This window comes from Brachycentrus maculatus, unplaced genomic scaffold (genome assembly GCF_059751285.1).
Source record: "Brachycentrus maculatus isolate JH-2025_06_01 unplaced genomic scaffold, ASM5975128v1 h1tg000543l, whole genome shotgun sequence".
Classification (NCBI taxonomy): Eukaryota; Metazoa; Arthropoda; class Insecta; order Trichoptera; family Brachycentridae; genus Brachycentrus; species Brachycentrus maculatus.
Window position 1 is genome coordinate 382,773 of NW_028281287.1, and position 19,061 is coordinate 401,833.

The 19,061-nt window shown below is 33.4% G+C and overlaps 1 protein-coding gene across 1 annotated transcript in view; it reads right to left on the minus strand.

The window, feature by feature from the left end:
- The window catches only part of LOC148301548 (huntingtin-like), a 60,227-nt gene that overhangs the window by 25,546 nt on the left and 15,620 nt on the right, over positions 1–19,061 (minus strand). The window contains exons 12-22 of the mRNA XM_088273081.1: positions 17,041–18,113; positions 15,763–15,959; positions 14,701–14,820; positions 13,143–13,425; positions 12,146–12,320; positions 10,016–10,255; positions 8,204–8,397; positions 3,119–3,721; positions 2,026–2,186; positions 1,216–1,312; positions 228–401 (exon numbers count right to left, since the gene is read on the minus strand). Coding sequence (XP_088129207.1) covers positions 228–401; positions 1,216–1,312; positions 2,026–2,186; positions 3,119–3,721; positions 8,204–8,397; positions 10,016–10,255; positions 12,146–12,320; positions 13,143–13,425; positions 14,701–14,820; positions 15,763–15,959; positions 17,041–18,113 — 3,317 coding nt within the window. The remainder of the gene's footprint in view (positions 1–227; positions 402–1,215; positions 1,313–2,025; positions 2,187–3,118; positions 3,722–8,203; positions 8,398–10,015; positions 10,256–12,145; positions 12,321–13,142; positions 13,426–14,700; positions 14,821–15,762; positions 15,960–17,040; positions 18,114–19,061) is intronic.

A 19,061-nucleotide genomic window follows, 5' to 3' on the forward strand; every position in this document is an offset into this window, starting at 1 on the left:
CTTTGTACTCTAGAGGTGGGGGAAAATGAATAACCATGATGGTGAATGTGGAGCTGAGCAGACCACAGGACACATGGTACAGGACTGCCAGCTCAAAGGTTTCGGTGGTGACCTTCGAGATATCGATGAGGCGACCCTGTAGGTGGTGGACTGACTAACAAAACTGGAGTCAAGACTAAAATCCCATAAGACACAACCCATAAGGGTGAAGAAGAAGTAAGTATCACCTCTGGGTCGTGCATGATCTTGTGCTGCATGGCGAAGAGCACCTCCTTGGCCACTTGTCCCTCCTGGCCCTGCGCGCGCCCCGACAGGAACACCCTGTAGCTGACGGGGTGCAGGGACTCCGCGCACTCCCTGTGCACCCCGCTCGCCATCAGACTGTCGCACAGCTGGATCAACTGGAAAAAAAACACATATGGCGGTATTCAGTAATGCTGTTAAGATTTCACCTTGTAACTGTAAGGAATGTGGGTATGTTGCTGACATAGCAGTGATAACAATATAGGAGCAAGTGTGTGAATACCCACATAGTCTAGCAAGTGTCATTCTAGATTAGTCTCTCCTTGAAAGCAGGCACTTTAACTTATAAATTGAATAAACCAATGTCAAAGAATTAGCAATCTTTTACTGATATTCTTCCACCAGCTCACCGCACAATAGTAACAAACATCCAAATAATGCTTATCTCAGCCTTGCATTCTTTCCTTATATCACCATTCGAACATTCATTATACAACATATTGCTGCACACTCGTCTGGGAGATTGCATTCCAACTGCACTCGGTTTACTTTCATACTTCTTTTGCCAAATCAAAGCTTGACTTCCATACATTAGGGTTGGAGCCAGGACTCGTTACAATGCCAAATTAGCTTTCACTGATTTTTTGTGCCAAAAATAGACATTCCCTTTCCACAAAATTTCTTTCTCTCTGCAAGATATGCATTTTTTAAATTTAAGTTTTAATTAGTAAATACCACTATTTCAATGCGTTTTGCATCATTTTTAAACACGGTACACATTTTCAAAGCAAATGGTGTTTAAAAATGATGCAGAATGCATCGAAACACGTGTCACAGTAGATTTTAAGAAATAGTGGTAATTACTAAGAAAAACTTAAATCAAAAAATGGATACATTTCACCACAAAGTGACTGCCGAATCGATAAATGAAAAGTGATAAGAATATGGTTAATACAGAATAAAACATTTTACCTTGGGTATATCCATAAGTTGTTGTTTTGTATGATGCTTTATGGATGACAGATGGACTAAGAATGTAAATATACATCGCACAAGCTCTCCACAGTCCCTGAAAATAAAAATTAAATATTAAGTATAAACCCTTTAAAAATGCACAAGACATTGACAGCCCCTACGTAAAGTATCTGCAAATCTGTTACTTTACAGGAGAGAGATTAGAAGATTTTTTCATCATTTTTTTTTTACTAATTAACTGTTCAATCTGAAATTCTAAACAAGTATTAATACATTCAAAAACACGATAAAAATTTATTAAATTGTTTCAAAACTATATGCTTTGTCAAAATTAAGTGGTTAACATTTTAGGAGTTCAGTTTATTTTGAAAATTCGATGTAGATAGCGTTATATACGCCTGAAAACTAAGTGTATTTTTTTTTTATATGAGAAGATAACGGTCAGTTGATAACATATACCAAATATCTCAAAATTGACAAAAATGTAGTTAGAGCACTTTACGTAGGACACGTCGATATGTCCACATAGTTTTTTTATAGATTTTTACATAGAAAATGGACAACAAAGTGAATAGAAAGCGTCCTATGAATGACTTACAATACAGAATTTTCAAAAAGAAAACAAAATATAAACAAATACCATTTTTTGGTGTACATTTAAAAGAAATTTCATCACCCTTCTATGTATGTACATATTTGTCTAAATTTCAAAAACAAATCTATTTTTTATAAAGGTAGTTAAGTATAAGTAATATTTAAAATAAGTAAATGAGATTATTTGATAAACAAAAGTCATTTAAAACTTACAGAATTTCTTGGTTTTCAATATTCTTCAACTGCTTCAGTATAAATCCGATGAAAACCTGATCACTATCCAGGAGAAAGTAGTTAACCCTTAACGCTAAAAGTTGATTGAGTAATTCCAGAACCCGGCACTGCAGAGATGTGTTATTTTGAATTGTGTAACTCTGGAAAAACATATGAACTTGAAAATTAAACAAATTATTAACTAAACGAAAAGTTAACAATATGAATATTATTATTATATCGGATACTGGATTATTCACCCTACAGATGAGATGTTTTTTAAAGGTGCTTCAACTTGATTGTATCATTCTCACCTATGTTCAAAAGGAATAATCTTGATACTCCACCAATCGCTCAACTCATGGCGTAACAATCGGCCATAATTTACAAATGTTTTGTAAACCTAACCGGTATGCGGAAGAATAACCCGCAAAGCTTCCATTTTTTAAAGCTTGTTATTTTTAAAACATATTATTTTTTAAAATCCTATCAAAATTGATAAACATACCATATATACTTTATCAACCATTATTGTTGTATGTATACATATCTATGGATTCCGATGACGATTATTAAACACTATGCATGCCATTATATGGTGATGGTACTTATTGGTGATGGTTGATATCTGAGGATGATATTTAATTATAGTGAACATTTTCTTTATTTCAAGGTGATGGCTATACCTTGCGAAAGTTACATTTTCAGGGTGCTTACTATACTGGGAATGATATGAGGAGAAGAAATTATAGGTATATCATATATTCACGAATGTGAAAAATAATGGGCTTGCCTTACTGATAAACCCTAGGCACGCCACTGATACACACTAAGGACGAGCGAAGGGATTCGATAATTGTGTACACATAGTTAAGACCTTGAAGAGATTGCTAAATATTATTCTTAAAAAACATTAAATACTTCCTTCTTTTCCGATAGGAGGTAAAAATACCCTACCCGTCCTTAAGCATCAATCGACCAAACAGGTAAAAATACCTTTCTTGTCCTTAGTGTCTTAATAGTGACATCTATAATCATATTTTTTTGCTAGCAGTGGCATCTTCATTACACGTCTTTCACAACACAATCATACCTTGAGTGCTTGTATCACAACTGGTTCAATCAGTCTCAAGTATCTTCCTAGATCTTGCTTGTTGGTGCTCCATCTTCTGTCCACTTTGCTCTGGGAAATTTTGATAACGTCCTTACAGCATTCTCTCTCTAAACTCAAATCACTTCCGACGTTTGAATTCCTTCGAGCGAGAGAATTTCGAGATATCCTAGAATCTGTAGAACTCCTTCTACTATCCTTAAAAGTACCATCACTTGGACATTCGAAATTATTGCATTTATCAAAATAGTTTATCATCAGAATATCGGTGTAAAAACTGGTGACATTTTTGGCATTGTCTTTCTTCCCGTATGATTCTTTCAAAGGGTCATTCAATTGGAAGTAGTTCATCACATCTTTGTTATAAGAAACCAAGTTCGTGGTAGAGAGGCATTTCAATATCTGCGTTACGCAGAATACGGAGTTATCCGAGTTTATCGGGAGTAGGCACTTGATGTAGAAAAGGATTTCTTCAGCGGCGGCACTGGCCTCTTTGTCGGACATGAATTCCAACTGTATGGCGGCACTTTTGAGAATCGTAGATACGAATTTCAAAAATACGCTTGCACCGGAGTCCAGTGTTACCTGAAAGAATATTTTTTTTACAATGAAGCAAGCAAAAATATAATAAATCGAAAACTGTGTGATAAATATAATATTAGTATGGCACATTTCTATCAACCTTGAATATTAAATACATAATCCCGAATAATATGAAAAACAATCAATATAAAAATTGTAAGAATTCGCAAAAATATGGAAAGAAACGTTTTTTTTAAAAAAACCTGTTTTATAATTAAAATGCATAATCTAAACTAACTAACTAACTAACTAACCATCACGCCGCTTCCCCGCAGGGGTAGGCAGAGAGAATCGAACGCCAAACCACTCAGTCTTTGCAAACATTCTTTGCCTCTTCTACATTCATGCATCTCCTCATACATACCCGACGATTATTACGACTCCTGACCCGGCCGCTTTCAAGTATTTGACAAACCTGATTGTGCCAAGTTTTCCTCGGTCGTCCTCTGCTTCTTTTTCCAACTACATTCGCCTCATAAATTTGTTTAACCGTTCTTTCTTCACTCATACGCTCCACATGTCCAAACCATCTCAACACACCTTTCTTAATTTTATCGATAATGCTTATCTCAGCCTTACATTCTTTCCTTATTTCATCATTCGAACATCTATCAAACATCGTTTTGCCACACATTCGTCTGAGCGATCGCATTTCGACTGCATTCAGTCTGCTTTCATCCTTCTTTTGCCAACTCCATGCTTCGCTTCCATACATAAGGGTTGGAACCAGAAATCCATTGTGTACTGCCAGTTTAGCTTCCACTGATAGATTTTTATTTGCTAAAACTGATTTTAGTGCACCATTCACTCTGTTCCCAGCATTCACTCTCCTTTCTATGTCTTTATCAGTCTCTCCATCCCTAGAAAACATACTACCCAAATATATGAAATCATCTACCTGTTCCAAAATCTCCCCATTTACCAATATTTCACACTCAGATCTACATTCATCTCTTTCAAAAACCATGATTTTGGATGCATAATCTATGAAATGGAAAATCACAAATTTAGTGCTTCAAATATAAATTATAAAACTTGTTTTATTGTTTCATACAATTTACTTCTAATATCTTATTTTTTCATACAATTCACTTCTAGTTTATATATACAGTGAAACCTCTATCTATCTCTCCTCGAATAATCGTTTTCCCGCATGTATCGTTTATTTCTTCTATCCCGACTTTAATTTCATACTAAACTAAACCGCATCGATAGTTTCTCTATCACCATTTACCGCATTTATCGTTCGAATTAAGCTTCATATTTGGTACATTTTGTCTGTTTTTTTACATTATTTCCAATTTTCTTACATTCAACGGCAACGTATGGGATAGAAACTATCGAAAGCTTGTGTAACCGATAGCAGGAGAGGTCGATATTGATGAAAAGGAGCCGCTGCCTGTACCTGCATTTCCAGAAGCGTGCACACTCTTTGAAAGAAAACTTTCTACAACGCACATTCAATAACCGATGCTGAAAAAAATACAATTTTCAAAACCGAAAATATACACAACAGTTATAAAACAAAAGTATTTTTTTAAATTCTATTCAGGTTTGTATTTTTTTTTTAAATAAATGCATTTGCATCTGAAACATGTATTCTTTTTAGAATTTTAGCCTACGAATGGTTGTGCAGATTGGGAGGACGGTATCTTTCCTCGGTTGTATCTATTTGCGTATTGACCTCTTGATTCTGCATTCATTGTTTTCCCGCATTCATAGTTTATTTTAATAGGTCCCTTTAAAAACGACAGATAGTGGTTTCACTGTAGATATAATGCAGTCCAGTATCCACTATTGGGTTCAGATAAGGATTAAAAGAAAAAACATATATTGTTTAATATTAGGTTAGATCAGTGGTCCCAAACTTATTAGCCAAAGAACCTTATATGCACATCACAATAATTTAAAAAAATTCTCGGTAGCCAAATCTGTTTGAAATTCTAGTACACCTTAATTTTAAAATTAGACCTTTATTAAATTACGGATACACTCAATCAATTGAATTTAAGCAACAGTCCTATTTTTGTAGGTTTTTGTGTGTGCGCTCCATTTTACGTATGCGCGCGCGCCTTCATACTGTTTTTGGGCGATTCCATTCATAGTTGTTATTTGGAGTTGCTACGCAAAACACAATAAAAATAACATTTAGGATAGATTTATATTATCCACTGACACTTCGTGATGGAATTGCATTTTTAATTTATTATTAGATTAAAACCAATATTTTTAGCTTTTCCACTTTTTTATTTGACCAGCGACCGGGTTTCGTCGTTACCGACATCATCAGACTGGTGAGAGGCTTTACAAATTTGTATGTTATATATAAAAGAAGGCAGGAGTTGATAACCATGATTTGATATAATTTTATGAGAAATTAATTTAATTTTAGTGAATTTAAGTATTGTATGATATTTTAAATATTTTTTTATAAAGGTTTTTTGTATTGAAAGCACGATTTTATATAAAGTTAAAATAGATTTGTATTTTTTGTAAATGAATTTAAATTATGTAACGAGGTATCAGGAAATGCTGGTTGACGGCTCCTTCCACTAAGCTGTGGTTGTCCGGGGGGAGTCCGAAGTTCTCTGAAATGTAAATTTCCCGGCAATCATTTCTTATCGACAAGACATTAAGGCATCTATTGTTTCTTTTCTAATGGGTAAAGTAAGGGAGAATGAATGTGTGTTACTTGATCATTTAATATGTCTTTATTATGACAATTTTTTAATCTATTTATTTCCAAAATTTCGAGCCTATCTAATTTTTTACCTTTACTACATTTGTGTAAGATTTTTAATGTAAAAATTTTAATGTAAAAATCTTACACAAATGTAGTAAAGGTAAAAAATTAGATAGGCTCGAAATTTTGGAAATAAATAGATTAAAAAATTGTCATAATAAAGACATATTAAATGATCAAGTAACACACATTCATTCTCCCTTACTTTACCCATTAGAAAAGAAACAATAGATGCCTTAATGTCTTGTCGATAAGAAATGACTGCCGGGAAATTTACATTTCAGAGAACTTCGGACTCCCCCCGGACAACCACAGCTTAGTGGAAGGAGCCGTCAACCAGCATTTCCTGATACCTCGTTACATAATTTAAATTCATTTACAAAAAATACAAATCTATTTTAACTTTATATAAAATCGTGCTTTCAATACAAAAAACCTTTATAAAAAAATATTTAAAATATCATACAATACTTAAATTCACTAAAATTAAATTAATTTCTCATAAAATTATATCAAATCATGGTTATCAACTCCTGCCTTCTTTTATATATAACATACAAATTTGTAAAGCCTCTCACCAGTCTGATGATGTCGGTAACGACGAAACCCGGTCGCTGGTCAAATAAAAAAGTGGAAAAGCTAAAAATATTGGTTTTAATCTAATAATAAATTAACATTTAGGAGTTTTTAAATCATATTTTTAAATCATATATTTTTAATCATATTTTCATATGGTGTACGGAGTGTGTGGAAGTTTTTGTCAAGGGAATGTTATAAACTATGAGTATTTTAATGTTTTAGAATTTAATAAACCCTGATGATGACAAAGTTCTTGTCGGAACCGGTTGGTTATAGTGTACTAATAATTCTAAAAAAAAGTGGTTAAAACAAAGTTGTTAATTTTTATAAAGTTTATAAAATGTGCCACAAAGTATCAGCGAAAAACATTCAAGAAATACTCAATAAAGTTGATTTCACACATAATAAGGATTTTATTCATTGATAAAAAATTCTTTAAAAGTAAGGTCCCCATAAGAACATTACTTATTGGGAATAATCTCCTTGCATCTCCTTTGAAGTTTAGTCAAGTCAGGTTTGTATGTCGTTATTTTTAACATGTTTCCAGGTTTTTATTAATAAGATAATTTCTTAGTTTGCTTTTAATAAGGTTCACGGTTCGAAATGATTGTTCACATGAATACGTAGAGTCAAAGAGCCTTCCCTCTGATATTTGAGATGGAGCCAAACTTAAAAGGTCAAAGAACTAACTAACCATCTCGCCACTTCACTGCAGGGGTAGGCAGAGAGAATAGAATGCCACACCACTCTGTCCTCGCAAACATTCCTCATACATACCCGCCGATTGTTTCGACTCCTAACCTGACCACTTTCAAGTATTTGGCGTACTTGATCATGCCAAGTTTTTCTCCGTCTTCCTCTGCTCCTTTTTCCAATTACATTTGCCTCATAAATTTGTTTTACTGTTTTTTCCTTACTCAGGCACCTCAGTGGTTGGAGCGCTACGTGCAGCGCAGTCAAGGGATAACTGGAGAAGAGTCATTGCTTCTGCAAGGGTCACAACCCTCAGCAATGAGGAATAAGACGGAGAAGAAGTTTTTTCCTTACTCATTCGTTCTACATGTCCAAACCATCTCAACACACCTTTCCTAATTTTATTGATAATGCTTGTCTCAGCTTGTGGGTAAGATAATTAATAATGACGTTTTACAGAATATTATTACCTTATGACTAGAATAAGCCGACTTCAAGTTTCCAAAGAGTTTCATAAAAACGGCATCATTAACAAAATAGCCTATCGGATTGAAATGCCCATTGGTGGAACTGAATGGACCTTTCTTTTTCGATGAACTCTTTTCATCTGGCAATGTTACCTCCCCTGAATTCCAAGACTCGCTGTTTCTCTTCGGGTGTTCACCTGGAAGGATAGAAAGAACAGCTTATGAATATGTGCTACAGCGAGGAACTTAATTAAAGACTTTGGGCAGAAAATAATGTTTATCAATTTCATTTTTAGACACACACTATAGAAAGGAAAAATATTCATCAAATCAGGTTTAAAAAATATGCTGCGCTATGCAATTTGTTAACATTTGGTTTTTAAAATTGTCTGCTGTAAAAATTAAATGTTTTATAACACGTGTGGTTTTTGCCCCAAAATCTTCAATTTATGTTATTAACTTATAAAGGAATTCAGTCTTTTGTGATTTGCCAGCCAATTGAAGAAGATGAAACAATTTATTTATTTTGATAATTGCAAAAATTGTATTTCAATTGTATACAAAAGATTTATTATAGATTTAGGTAATTAAATTGTATAATTTTATTTATTGTTTCGGCATTAACTTTGTGGTAAGACATGTTACAATGATTAAAGAAAACACTTGTTTTTTACCACTTGAGTTTTATTAAAGACTACATGTTTCAGAAGTTAAACTTCCATAATTCAGGTCTGTATAATAACATACAGTATAAGTTATTATACAGACCTGAATGATGGAAGTTTAACTTCTGAAACATGTAGTCTTTAATAAAACTCAAGTGGTAAAAAACAAGTGTTTTCTTTAATCATTGTAAATTGTATAATGACTTCTTTAAAAGAAATTAAGATTTAACTATGTAGATCATTTAAAACTAATCAATGCTCAAATTTGGTTACATATAACGTATTTTTAGTTCCTAATATATTTGAAAAAAAAACTTTAGCTGGGATGAAAACAAACAAAGATAATGTAACAAATACTATCCCAATTATATAACAGAAAAAGTAACAGTTACCTATTAGACACATCCCTCACTTCTTTCAAGAACGTCATAAATCAAAAAACATGATTTTTCAGGAGAGCGTTTTTAAAGTTTGAAAATAAAATGCAATGTTTTAAAAATAAATATCAAGCCACTTATTTAACTTTTTACTGTGCAACAGATCCTATGAGGTAAAACCTGAAGGTTTATTCTCCATTTGAAAAATATTTAGTTTATTTCAAAAAATAATTAAACAATAACTTTTCTTCAAAATGCAAAAACAACACTTTCTGCCCTATAGCGGGTAAATATTAAGTTAAAAATATGCCACTTTTGCTGGGTTATAGTACATTTTTTGGGCATTCCGAAAACATTAACAACTGAAAATTGTCGATTTTTGATTTATGACGTTCTTGAAAGGATTGAGCGACATGTCTATTATTGTTACAGTTTGTAAATACACAATTATGTTCTACAAATTAGTAGAGTTACATTACGTTACGCAAAGTAGTAACAATACGGGTGTATAATTCTGAGTGTCCTAGCCATTATTATATAAAAATAGAACAAAATTAACTTTTTTAATTTAAATTATACTTGGTAAATACCACAATTTCTAGATATTATAGATTATATTATGTAAATAGTTGTGAGTTTAAATATTTACTTTAATCAGTTGTGTTAAAATAAAAGTGGTATTTACCAAGTTCATATAACTCAAATTAAAAATGGATAGATTTAACCATGAAGTGACTGCCAAATCAATTAATCAAATGACAAAATTGACTTACTTGAACGTCTTATCGGACTAGGAGGTATGATGCTGGACGATTTCTGGAGAAACGGAGAAGGAGTAACGTCTTCTATGATGTGTATGACCACATTCAGCATCTTCAGGGTTATCTTCAGGAAGCTGTCGGCTTTGGTGGAGAAATTCTCATCTCCAAAGTGCAGCCACATCTTCTTGGTCGGTTCCTTGGTGTAGTTCAGACCCCGATAATGCGCATTCCTGATCACTTTCAGCGCAGTTACTGCAGATGCAAGTTTTGAAAAAATTAAGGCATTTTGTAAGAGAATATTTTTACACATAAATACATCCAGCCCATATCGAAAAATCTAATAGCAAACCAAAATCAGCTGTAGACTCAATTTATTTAATATAATATAGTTCTCATTATATATTATTTTTTGACATATCATCAAAGATGAAGAATAATATGGAAGTCTGGGAATTTACGGGGCTGACGACTGTCATAGGCTGGTTTAAGTGATCGCTTTGCACACTTGTAACATTCACCAATTCTACCCATTATTAAATTACCCGTAAATGCCCAGACTTTTATATTCTTCTTCATCTTTGATGAGATGTCAAAAAATAATATGAAAATAACTCCTGTAATTGGAGATAATCCAGATTTTGTGAATACGTATTTGGACACACTCAAAATGTTCTCATTATATGGTGCTATTATGACAAAATTATTTTATTTATTGATTCCGCATTAACTTTGTGGAATGATATGTTAATTTTTTTTAAATTAAACACTTGTATAATACCACATAATGCGTAATTTAATATTTCCTATTTAATGTTTTTTTTTTTTTAAATGACAAAATTAATTGCATACTTGAGTTATACACCATAACAAAGGTCTATTTATATGATGTTATTACCTGACTGTTTATAGTATGGAGGAGACATCTATGTAATATGATTTACTACCCAAATTAGAAGTTAATTACAATGCAATTCAATAATTCAAACCAAAATCAACAGCAGACTCGGGTAATATAAAATAACAAAGGTCCCTTTATATGGTGTTATTATTACCTGACTGCCTAGAGTTAGAGAAGACCTCTATGTAATAGAAAATATTTCCCTAATTAACAGTTAATTTTAATAATTACGGGCCATTGGTTGATATTTTAAATACATCATTTAACATCTTTAAGTCAAAATTTAAAGAACTATTCGAAAAATTCCTTTATTTATCGAAGTTGTGGGAAATTTGATGAATGTTGTACACACCTTGATATGTTCTACTCCAATCTTTCAAAATTTAAAGCTAAGTTGTTCGAAATCTTATAAACCTAAAAAAGTAATTCTATTCCCTGTCCTTTCCTTTTCTTCTTTTCCTATCACTGCCATCTCCTTTTCTCTTTATCCCATCCTTGTCTCATGTCTCTTCCTTTATATAGACCTCTCTTATGTATAGTTGTGAAGAACTATAATTGGTACTCATGATTTTATTTTTTGTATTCTGTATGTATCATATATTGTAACTGTTGTTCTTCCTTCCAATAAAATAAAATAAATAAAATAAAATAAAATAAAATAAAATTTACAGACCACTTTTTGTATCTTGTTATGAATTTTATTGCGATTATTAGCTTCCTTAATTTGTACCAATTTTTTTCACCAAGTTTTGAATTTGTTTTATTACTTATACTTATCTTTTCGTTTTTCATTATTGTTATTTTTATTTTATATCATTTAATATTATTTTCTATGTAATCTATCTTAATTTTTAATTTCTATGTTATTTTTTGTAAAAGGCAGTAATGCCGTAAATAAAATAAATAAATTTGATATTTCAAATCCAAATCTCAAGATCTCGATATATGATGCTATAATTACCTGACTGCTTAAAGTAAGGAGGAGACATCTCTTTAATTGATTTATTACCCAAATTCAATTTAAAGAAGTCAATTATAATGCAATTCAATAATTCAAACCAAAATCAAAAGCAGACTTGGGTAATATAACATAATAAAAGTCTGGTAATATGATGTTATTATGTATTACCTTACTGCCTAAAGTATGAGGGAGACCTCTTTTAATACGATTTATTACCCAAATTGGCAGTTAATTTAAATATTTACATGAAATCATATTGACATTATATTGGCTCTACACTTACTGGCATAAATTTCAGTGGCTAGAGCTAGTAAAGTTTCGCAGCAAGTAACAGATAAGGTGCGGCTGTCTAGTAATTGAAGGCACATCTCCAAAAGGCCCAAGTGTAAGTATGCCTCTGGATACTTGGTGGGCGGATACTGTAAACTTATTTCTAAAAGGGTCTCCAGGCAACCTTGCTGGAAAGAAAAGAGAAAACATATTTTATAAACATTAAATATTAGCATCTTTTACATACTGTTAGTAAAGAGTAAGAGACGCTTATAAGCGTTCTATTTGTTTACTTTTGTTAGAGCAGAAGAGATCCCAAAAAAATATTGTACAGATCCAAATTGCCCGATAGCAATGTGTTAAAATAATTTAAAAAACCAATATCTTTCAAATTTGTAAAAGTTGGATACATATTATAGTAAAGTCTCTGTCGCCCAAAAATTCATTTTGGAAGTCAAGGTATTTACAGTGCTTATGACCAGTCATAGGCTGGTTAAGTGATCACTTTACACATGTGCAACATTCATCAATTCTACCCATGATTGACAACCACACTACTAACAATTTTGGAACTCCTAAGGCGGAAACTGACCGGAGCATTACGTCGTAACGTAACACGTTACGATGCGAGCATTCAGGCAGTCAGTACAACGAGCCGAGCGCTCCATCCATAGTTTCGGATGCTCGGTGATGCTCGCCGCGAGCGATGTTACGACGTTATGTTACGACGAAACGCTCCGGTCAGTCTCCACCTCTAGATATATCGATCAAATTTGTGACACAGTACATATGTGTTCACAATACCTATGTTGAATTGGATTGGATATACTTATATTCATCTTCATCTATGTTGAGATGTCAAAAATGTAAAAATAACTCCTAAGTTGAGATAATCCAGATAACAATTATTTGGACATACTCAAAATGTTGTAAATTTAAATACACTAATAGAATATGTATCACACATATTTGAGCAAATATCTTCTTTGTTTGGAATATGGACTACTCACAGTTAGAAACTTGCAGCTGGACTCAGTCAATTTGAAGCACAGTAGTGAAACAATGTTTTTCAAATTCTCTTGCAACATGTCGCCACAGCTTATATCGTACTTGCTACGCAACACTTTCAAAGACCCGGGTAAATCCGACAGAACAAACGCGTTAGAAAAATCTTTCAGGAAATTCACATCGGCCTTGGATTTCGTGAACAGCAGTGTCTCTGACTGAGAATAGGCCAAGTTTGTTATCAGCCTATTGACGTCTTGTTTTGGCGGGAAGATAACCGGCAAAATTCTGAAAATAAAGATATAAATTTTGCAATGTACCATTTGAAGACATTCTGTTTAGCTAAGCAAATATAGGAAGAGTCCATCTATTAGAATAATGATAATTGGTAATTTCTGCCACTTTAAGGGACTATGTGAAAATATTCCATTGAGCTAAGCAAATACATTAAGAGTCTGTCTATTAGAATAATAATAATTGGTCATTTTTACCATTTTAAGGGACTATGTGAAGACATTCCATTGAAATAAGCAAATACAGCAAGAGTCTGTCTAATAGAATAATGATAATTGGAAATTTCTGCCATTTTAAGGGACTATGTGAAGACACTCCATTGAACTAAGCAAATACAGCAAGAGTCTGTCTAATAGTGTAAAATAATGATAATTGGAAATTTCTACCATTTTAAGGGACTATGTGAAGACATTCCATTGAGCTAAGCAAATACATTAAGAGTCTGTCTATTAGAATAATGATAATTGGTCATTTCTACCATTTTAAGGGACTATGTGAAGACATTCCATTGAACTAAGCAAATACAGCAAGAGTCTGTCTAATAGAATAATGATAATTGGAAATTTATGCCATTTTAAGAGACTATGTGAAGACATTCCATTGGACTAAGCAAATACAGAAGGAGTCTGTCTAGTAGAATAATAATTGAAAATTTCTGCCATTTTAAGGGACTATGTGAAGACATTCAACTGAACTAAGCAAATACAGCAAGAGTCTTAATAGAACAATGATAATTGGTAATTTCCGCTATTTTTAAGGTACCGAATCTGGCTTTTTGTAATAAAGTGTACCGATAATTTTAAATTTTAAATGTTGACATCTTGTTTTGGAGGGAAAATAACAGTTAAAATTCTGAAAACAAGGTCATTCATTTTGAAATGGACTATTTGAAGACATTCCATTAAGTCAAGTTAGTAAGTCTGTTAATTAGAACAATGATAATTCGTAATTTCCGCCCTTACTAAAATTGGCTTTTTGTTTTGTTACTGTCTCAAAAAGTATTCAAGAATTTCAATAATTCTAAATTATCAGTTGGCAATCCCTGTAAATTTTTTGAGCGCCATCTTTAATCATAGCTATATAAAAATAATGTAACAGTACCAACTGTATTGTGGTTTTATATGAATTGATTTGCTGAAAAAATTACCATTATTATATTATGTGAGCCGAGTTAGGTAAGTTATACTAGTTACAATCAATCGTATGTATTCTTAAATCCATCTGAAAGTTAATGGTAACCTAAGTAAGGAAAGTAACAAAATATTATACCTGGTAATGACTTCGGTAGCAGCTTTTCTCACTCTTTGGTCTTGGTCACTCAAAAGTGTGATCATGATTTCCAATACCAAAGAACTCCTCTTATTCCAATCAGGCAAAATAATAGAAAATCTGAAAGGAGAAAATGTAAACTGCCGCAATAAATAAACGTTCACACATACTTGCAATCTGGGTAACTTTAAATATGAGTAAAAAGACTGTGATTTTTGATATACTTAATCAAATATTTACATTTGTTATGTTAAGTTACGTTAGGTTAAACCAGGCAATTGCCATGTATCTTCCTCGAAAGACATCTAGAAGAAGACCAAAAAATTCATAGATGCTACAGAAAGATATCCTCATTCTAAGGCATGGCCTAGGTGACGTTGCACATGATAGAAGGACCTACTACCTGAGTAAAAGAAGAGCTGACTTCAACAGTCTACATAAGGCGATAAGTTGGGATGGAGCCAGAATGAAGATGTTAGGTTATATTTTGTATTTTAAAACCATTATTAATTTTGTGGTATGGTAATACACTCACTCTCCTTATCATTCATCGTTCACATTGTGTAATACCACTTAAAAACTCTACTTCACGACTGCCAGTTTCCAAATAACCATTCCTTAACTAGATCAACTTAAGTTTATAGCTAGGCATACCATACGTCCCAGTTTGACCGGGATTGTCCCAGTTTCAGACACGGGTCCCGGTGTTCCGGTCGGTTTAGATTTTGTCACGGTTTACGCGACCACTGTCGATTTATCTATTCAGATGGCGCATTTCTATGTTTCGCTTAACGCGTATTTAGCTTAACGAGTAAGATGCTGGAACGAATTATGCTCATTATAAGAGGTTTCACTGTACTTGTTTTTTTTTCCTACCTGTCCCTCCTGTCCCAGTTTAGAACTTCATAATTATGGTAAGCCTATTTATAGCTATACTTGAAGCGCCCGGCTGATCACCTTTCCTTCACGTGTCTAGCGATCAAGATAACATCACTAATGTTTGAAGCCATATGCACTATTGAGTGCAGATAAGAGTTAGAAGAATAAATAGAAATTACAAACCTTTGGTACGGGAACTTTTCGTAGAGTTTACACAGGTTGACTTTGCAAAGCCAATAAGGGTTACTTTCTACAACACGCAGAGAATTGAGTGCCGTCGGAATGATGGCTATTTGGTTGCTGAGTGTGATGGATTCCATACACTTGCCGAGGGCTGTTAAAGAGTTATTAACGCAGGAATGTATGTCATCTGATAAACCCTGAAAAATATCAACGTTGCATTTTATATAAATCACATTTTATGAATTCTTTGAAATAAGTTGTAACTTAATACTGGCAACTTGGTTGCCAATTCGACAGCAAAAACTTAAGCTGAAAAGAAATATAATCTGAGAAAAAGTAGCAAACACCATTCCAATTGGGTAACTGAAAAAATAACAGTTGACTATTCACATTTCTAGACTGACTAACTCAAAGTGTTTTTTTATTTATTTTTTTAATAAAATTAAAAAATCCATGATTCTTTACAAAACTGGAAGTTAACATTGTAATAATAATAATTTATTTTTTTATTTTATTCTTACCCCCCCTGGGAAACGAACCCGGGTCCTCCAGAACGGTAGCCGAGCGTGCTGACCATTACACTACGGAGGCGGAGATTTTTTTTTCACTGTAATATTTATTCAATATTACCCTGGACCTGTCCAGTACCTGTACTTGAAGCGGAGGGCTGATCACCTTTCCTTCATGTGTAAACGATCAAGATAACGCTGCGTTTATATGACGCAGTGCCCTATGCACCATTGGGGTGCGGATAAGGGTTTTATTATTATTAATAATAATACTTATTTTGATGGGGTGACCAACTTTAAACTGTTCTCGCTTCCCATTCAATAATAATATGTCACTTTTTAACATTTTTTCTATTTTAAGTGGTGCAAAATTATACAATCTGGGTGCTAGATCTGGCTGAATACCGCGGATATTATTGGTACATTACATTAAAACAAATATACATTGACAATTTCTTTATAGTTAACCAGTTCATCCTAGTAATATGCTTTTGTTGGTGTATATTGTATTGATGAGTCCAAATGCTGCTCGGGCAAATCGTATTCCAACTTATTGGTATTGATTTGCCTGAGCAAATATATTTATGAATTTGTTTTTATTAACTAACCCGAGCAGTGTTTGGTTAGTCTTGTTTCAACTTATTAGAGACAATATCCTGCATTGACGCATTTTCTCACAAAAATTTAACTGTTAAGTGGTTAAGTAAGTTTCAAATCTGGTAAAAAATTTGTAAAAAAAACAGAGGCTAAAGAAAATCAATCTATCTACCTCTAGTATAATTTTCACCAAGTCCGGGAGCACCATTCTATCAGCGACATCTTTAGGGACCGCAGAAAACGATTTCCACTTGTGATAATCACCAGATGACGCGTGGACTACGGAATTGAGGAACACCCCGATACAGACCCTGATCAGACCTCTTATTTGAGGGTCAGCGTGATCCTTCATCAGGTATATCAACTCGGACATGTGCTGTGGACCGGCGTCTTGTTCATTCGGACCGTCTGCAAGATTATCTTCCGATTTTACCGATTTAGATATCAATTTTTCGGCGCATTCCGACCTGTAAGACTCTTCATCGTCTATTCTCGAATTTTCTTCAACGGTTTCTAAAATCTTTTCCTGATTCATGACGCTTCTTTCTGACGAATGTTTTCGAATCGGGGGCTCTTTATTAGAAAGTCTACCTTCATCGATTTCGTCGCTTTTCGTGGATCCTTTAGATTCGTTGGAAATCTGCCGTTCGACAACGGTGTTTCCGTCGCTTTTGAGAAACATGTCCTGGAACTTTTCTTCGATGTTTTTGTTGTCATCTGAGGGATTTGGAGCGTCGAGGCTGTTTGAAGATTCGCCGAAATAGTCAAACTTCATTTCTAATTCGAGACTCGAAGTTAAAGGATCTACGCTTGTTGTCATCAAGTAATCGGAGGACTGTTGGTCGCGCGACTTTGTCATATTACTTGCCATTGTGAAATTACTCGCGGTCATTCCTTGGTTAGTCGAATCCCCACTCATAAAGCTAGCGCCCATTTGGCTTGTATTTTGGGCCTGGGTCTGTTTACTATCGAGCATATTGCTAGGAATGCAAGCCAGAGAGCTGTTATCAACACTCTCTTGCAGAACAGTTTTGAATTTTTCCCTACGAATGGAAGAAGACATCCTCTGACTCACTCCGGAGTTATTACTTCCCGGATTGCTGAGTTGGCTCATCAAGTCGATGCTCTTGCTGAGAAGTTCCTGGCCATACGAGTCAGTCATGGACTCTTGATAGCAGACATTTCTTTCGAATACGAAATCGTTCATCATCTCATTGTGAGACACATTAGAAAACTCAGAGTTACCTAGAAAAATCAACATTTTAAAAATATAAAAACATTGCCATACAAATTGGGTAACTTTGTACGGTTTTTCACATTCGTTTTGTGAATATATTGAATTTGTTTGTGTTATGAATGTCATTGTATATAATCAAAATGAATAATTGCACATCCAAAATCTTTTTATATATTGAAGTTGCAGTTATTACCAGCCTTGATTATAACGTAAGGCTTATTATATTCGATGAAAGGACTTTAAATCTATCTTAATAACCAAATGTGAGGATTGGGTAGGATGGTCAAGTGTGACCTATTCATGAGAACTTCTCCGCACCTACTTCAGTGATGAGAAAACCACAAAAAACTCAACAGAAGAAAATATACAGTCGCTTACTTTGCAACGCAATGCCAAACCTTTTTCACATTGACATTGAATGTTTTTTAAATTGTTTTCATATAGTAGGAAATTGTGTTTAAGAAAGGTTATTAGTGAAATGAAAATTTCCAAATAAAATTATTTGGTTTCATTAGTTGATTTGGCAGTCACTTTATAGTAAAATCTATCCATTTACAATTTAAGTTTTACTTGGTAAATACCACTATCTATTAAAATCTATTGTGACATATTTCAATGCGTTCCGCATGATTTTCAAACACCGTACCTGAAGCAAAATCAATATTTTAGAGTTGTATTTTTGGGATGTTAAGGGTAAAATAAATAAATAAAAATAAGAAACAGTTCCTACCCCCTCTATAACCTTTAACGTCCCAAGACACAACTCTAAAATTTAGACTTAGCATCACATACGGTGTTTGAAAATGATATGAAACACGTGTCACCTCTAATAGATTTTAAGTAATAGTAGTATTTACTAAGGAAAACTTAAATTAAAAATAATTTGGTTTTGTTCAAAGTTACCCAGGAGATCTACCTCGATTAGTTGTATCACTTTAGATATTTCTGTGTTTATT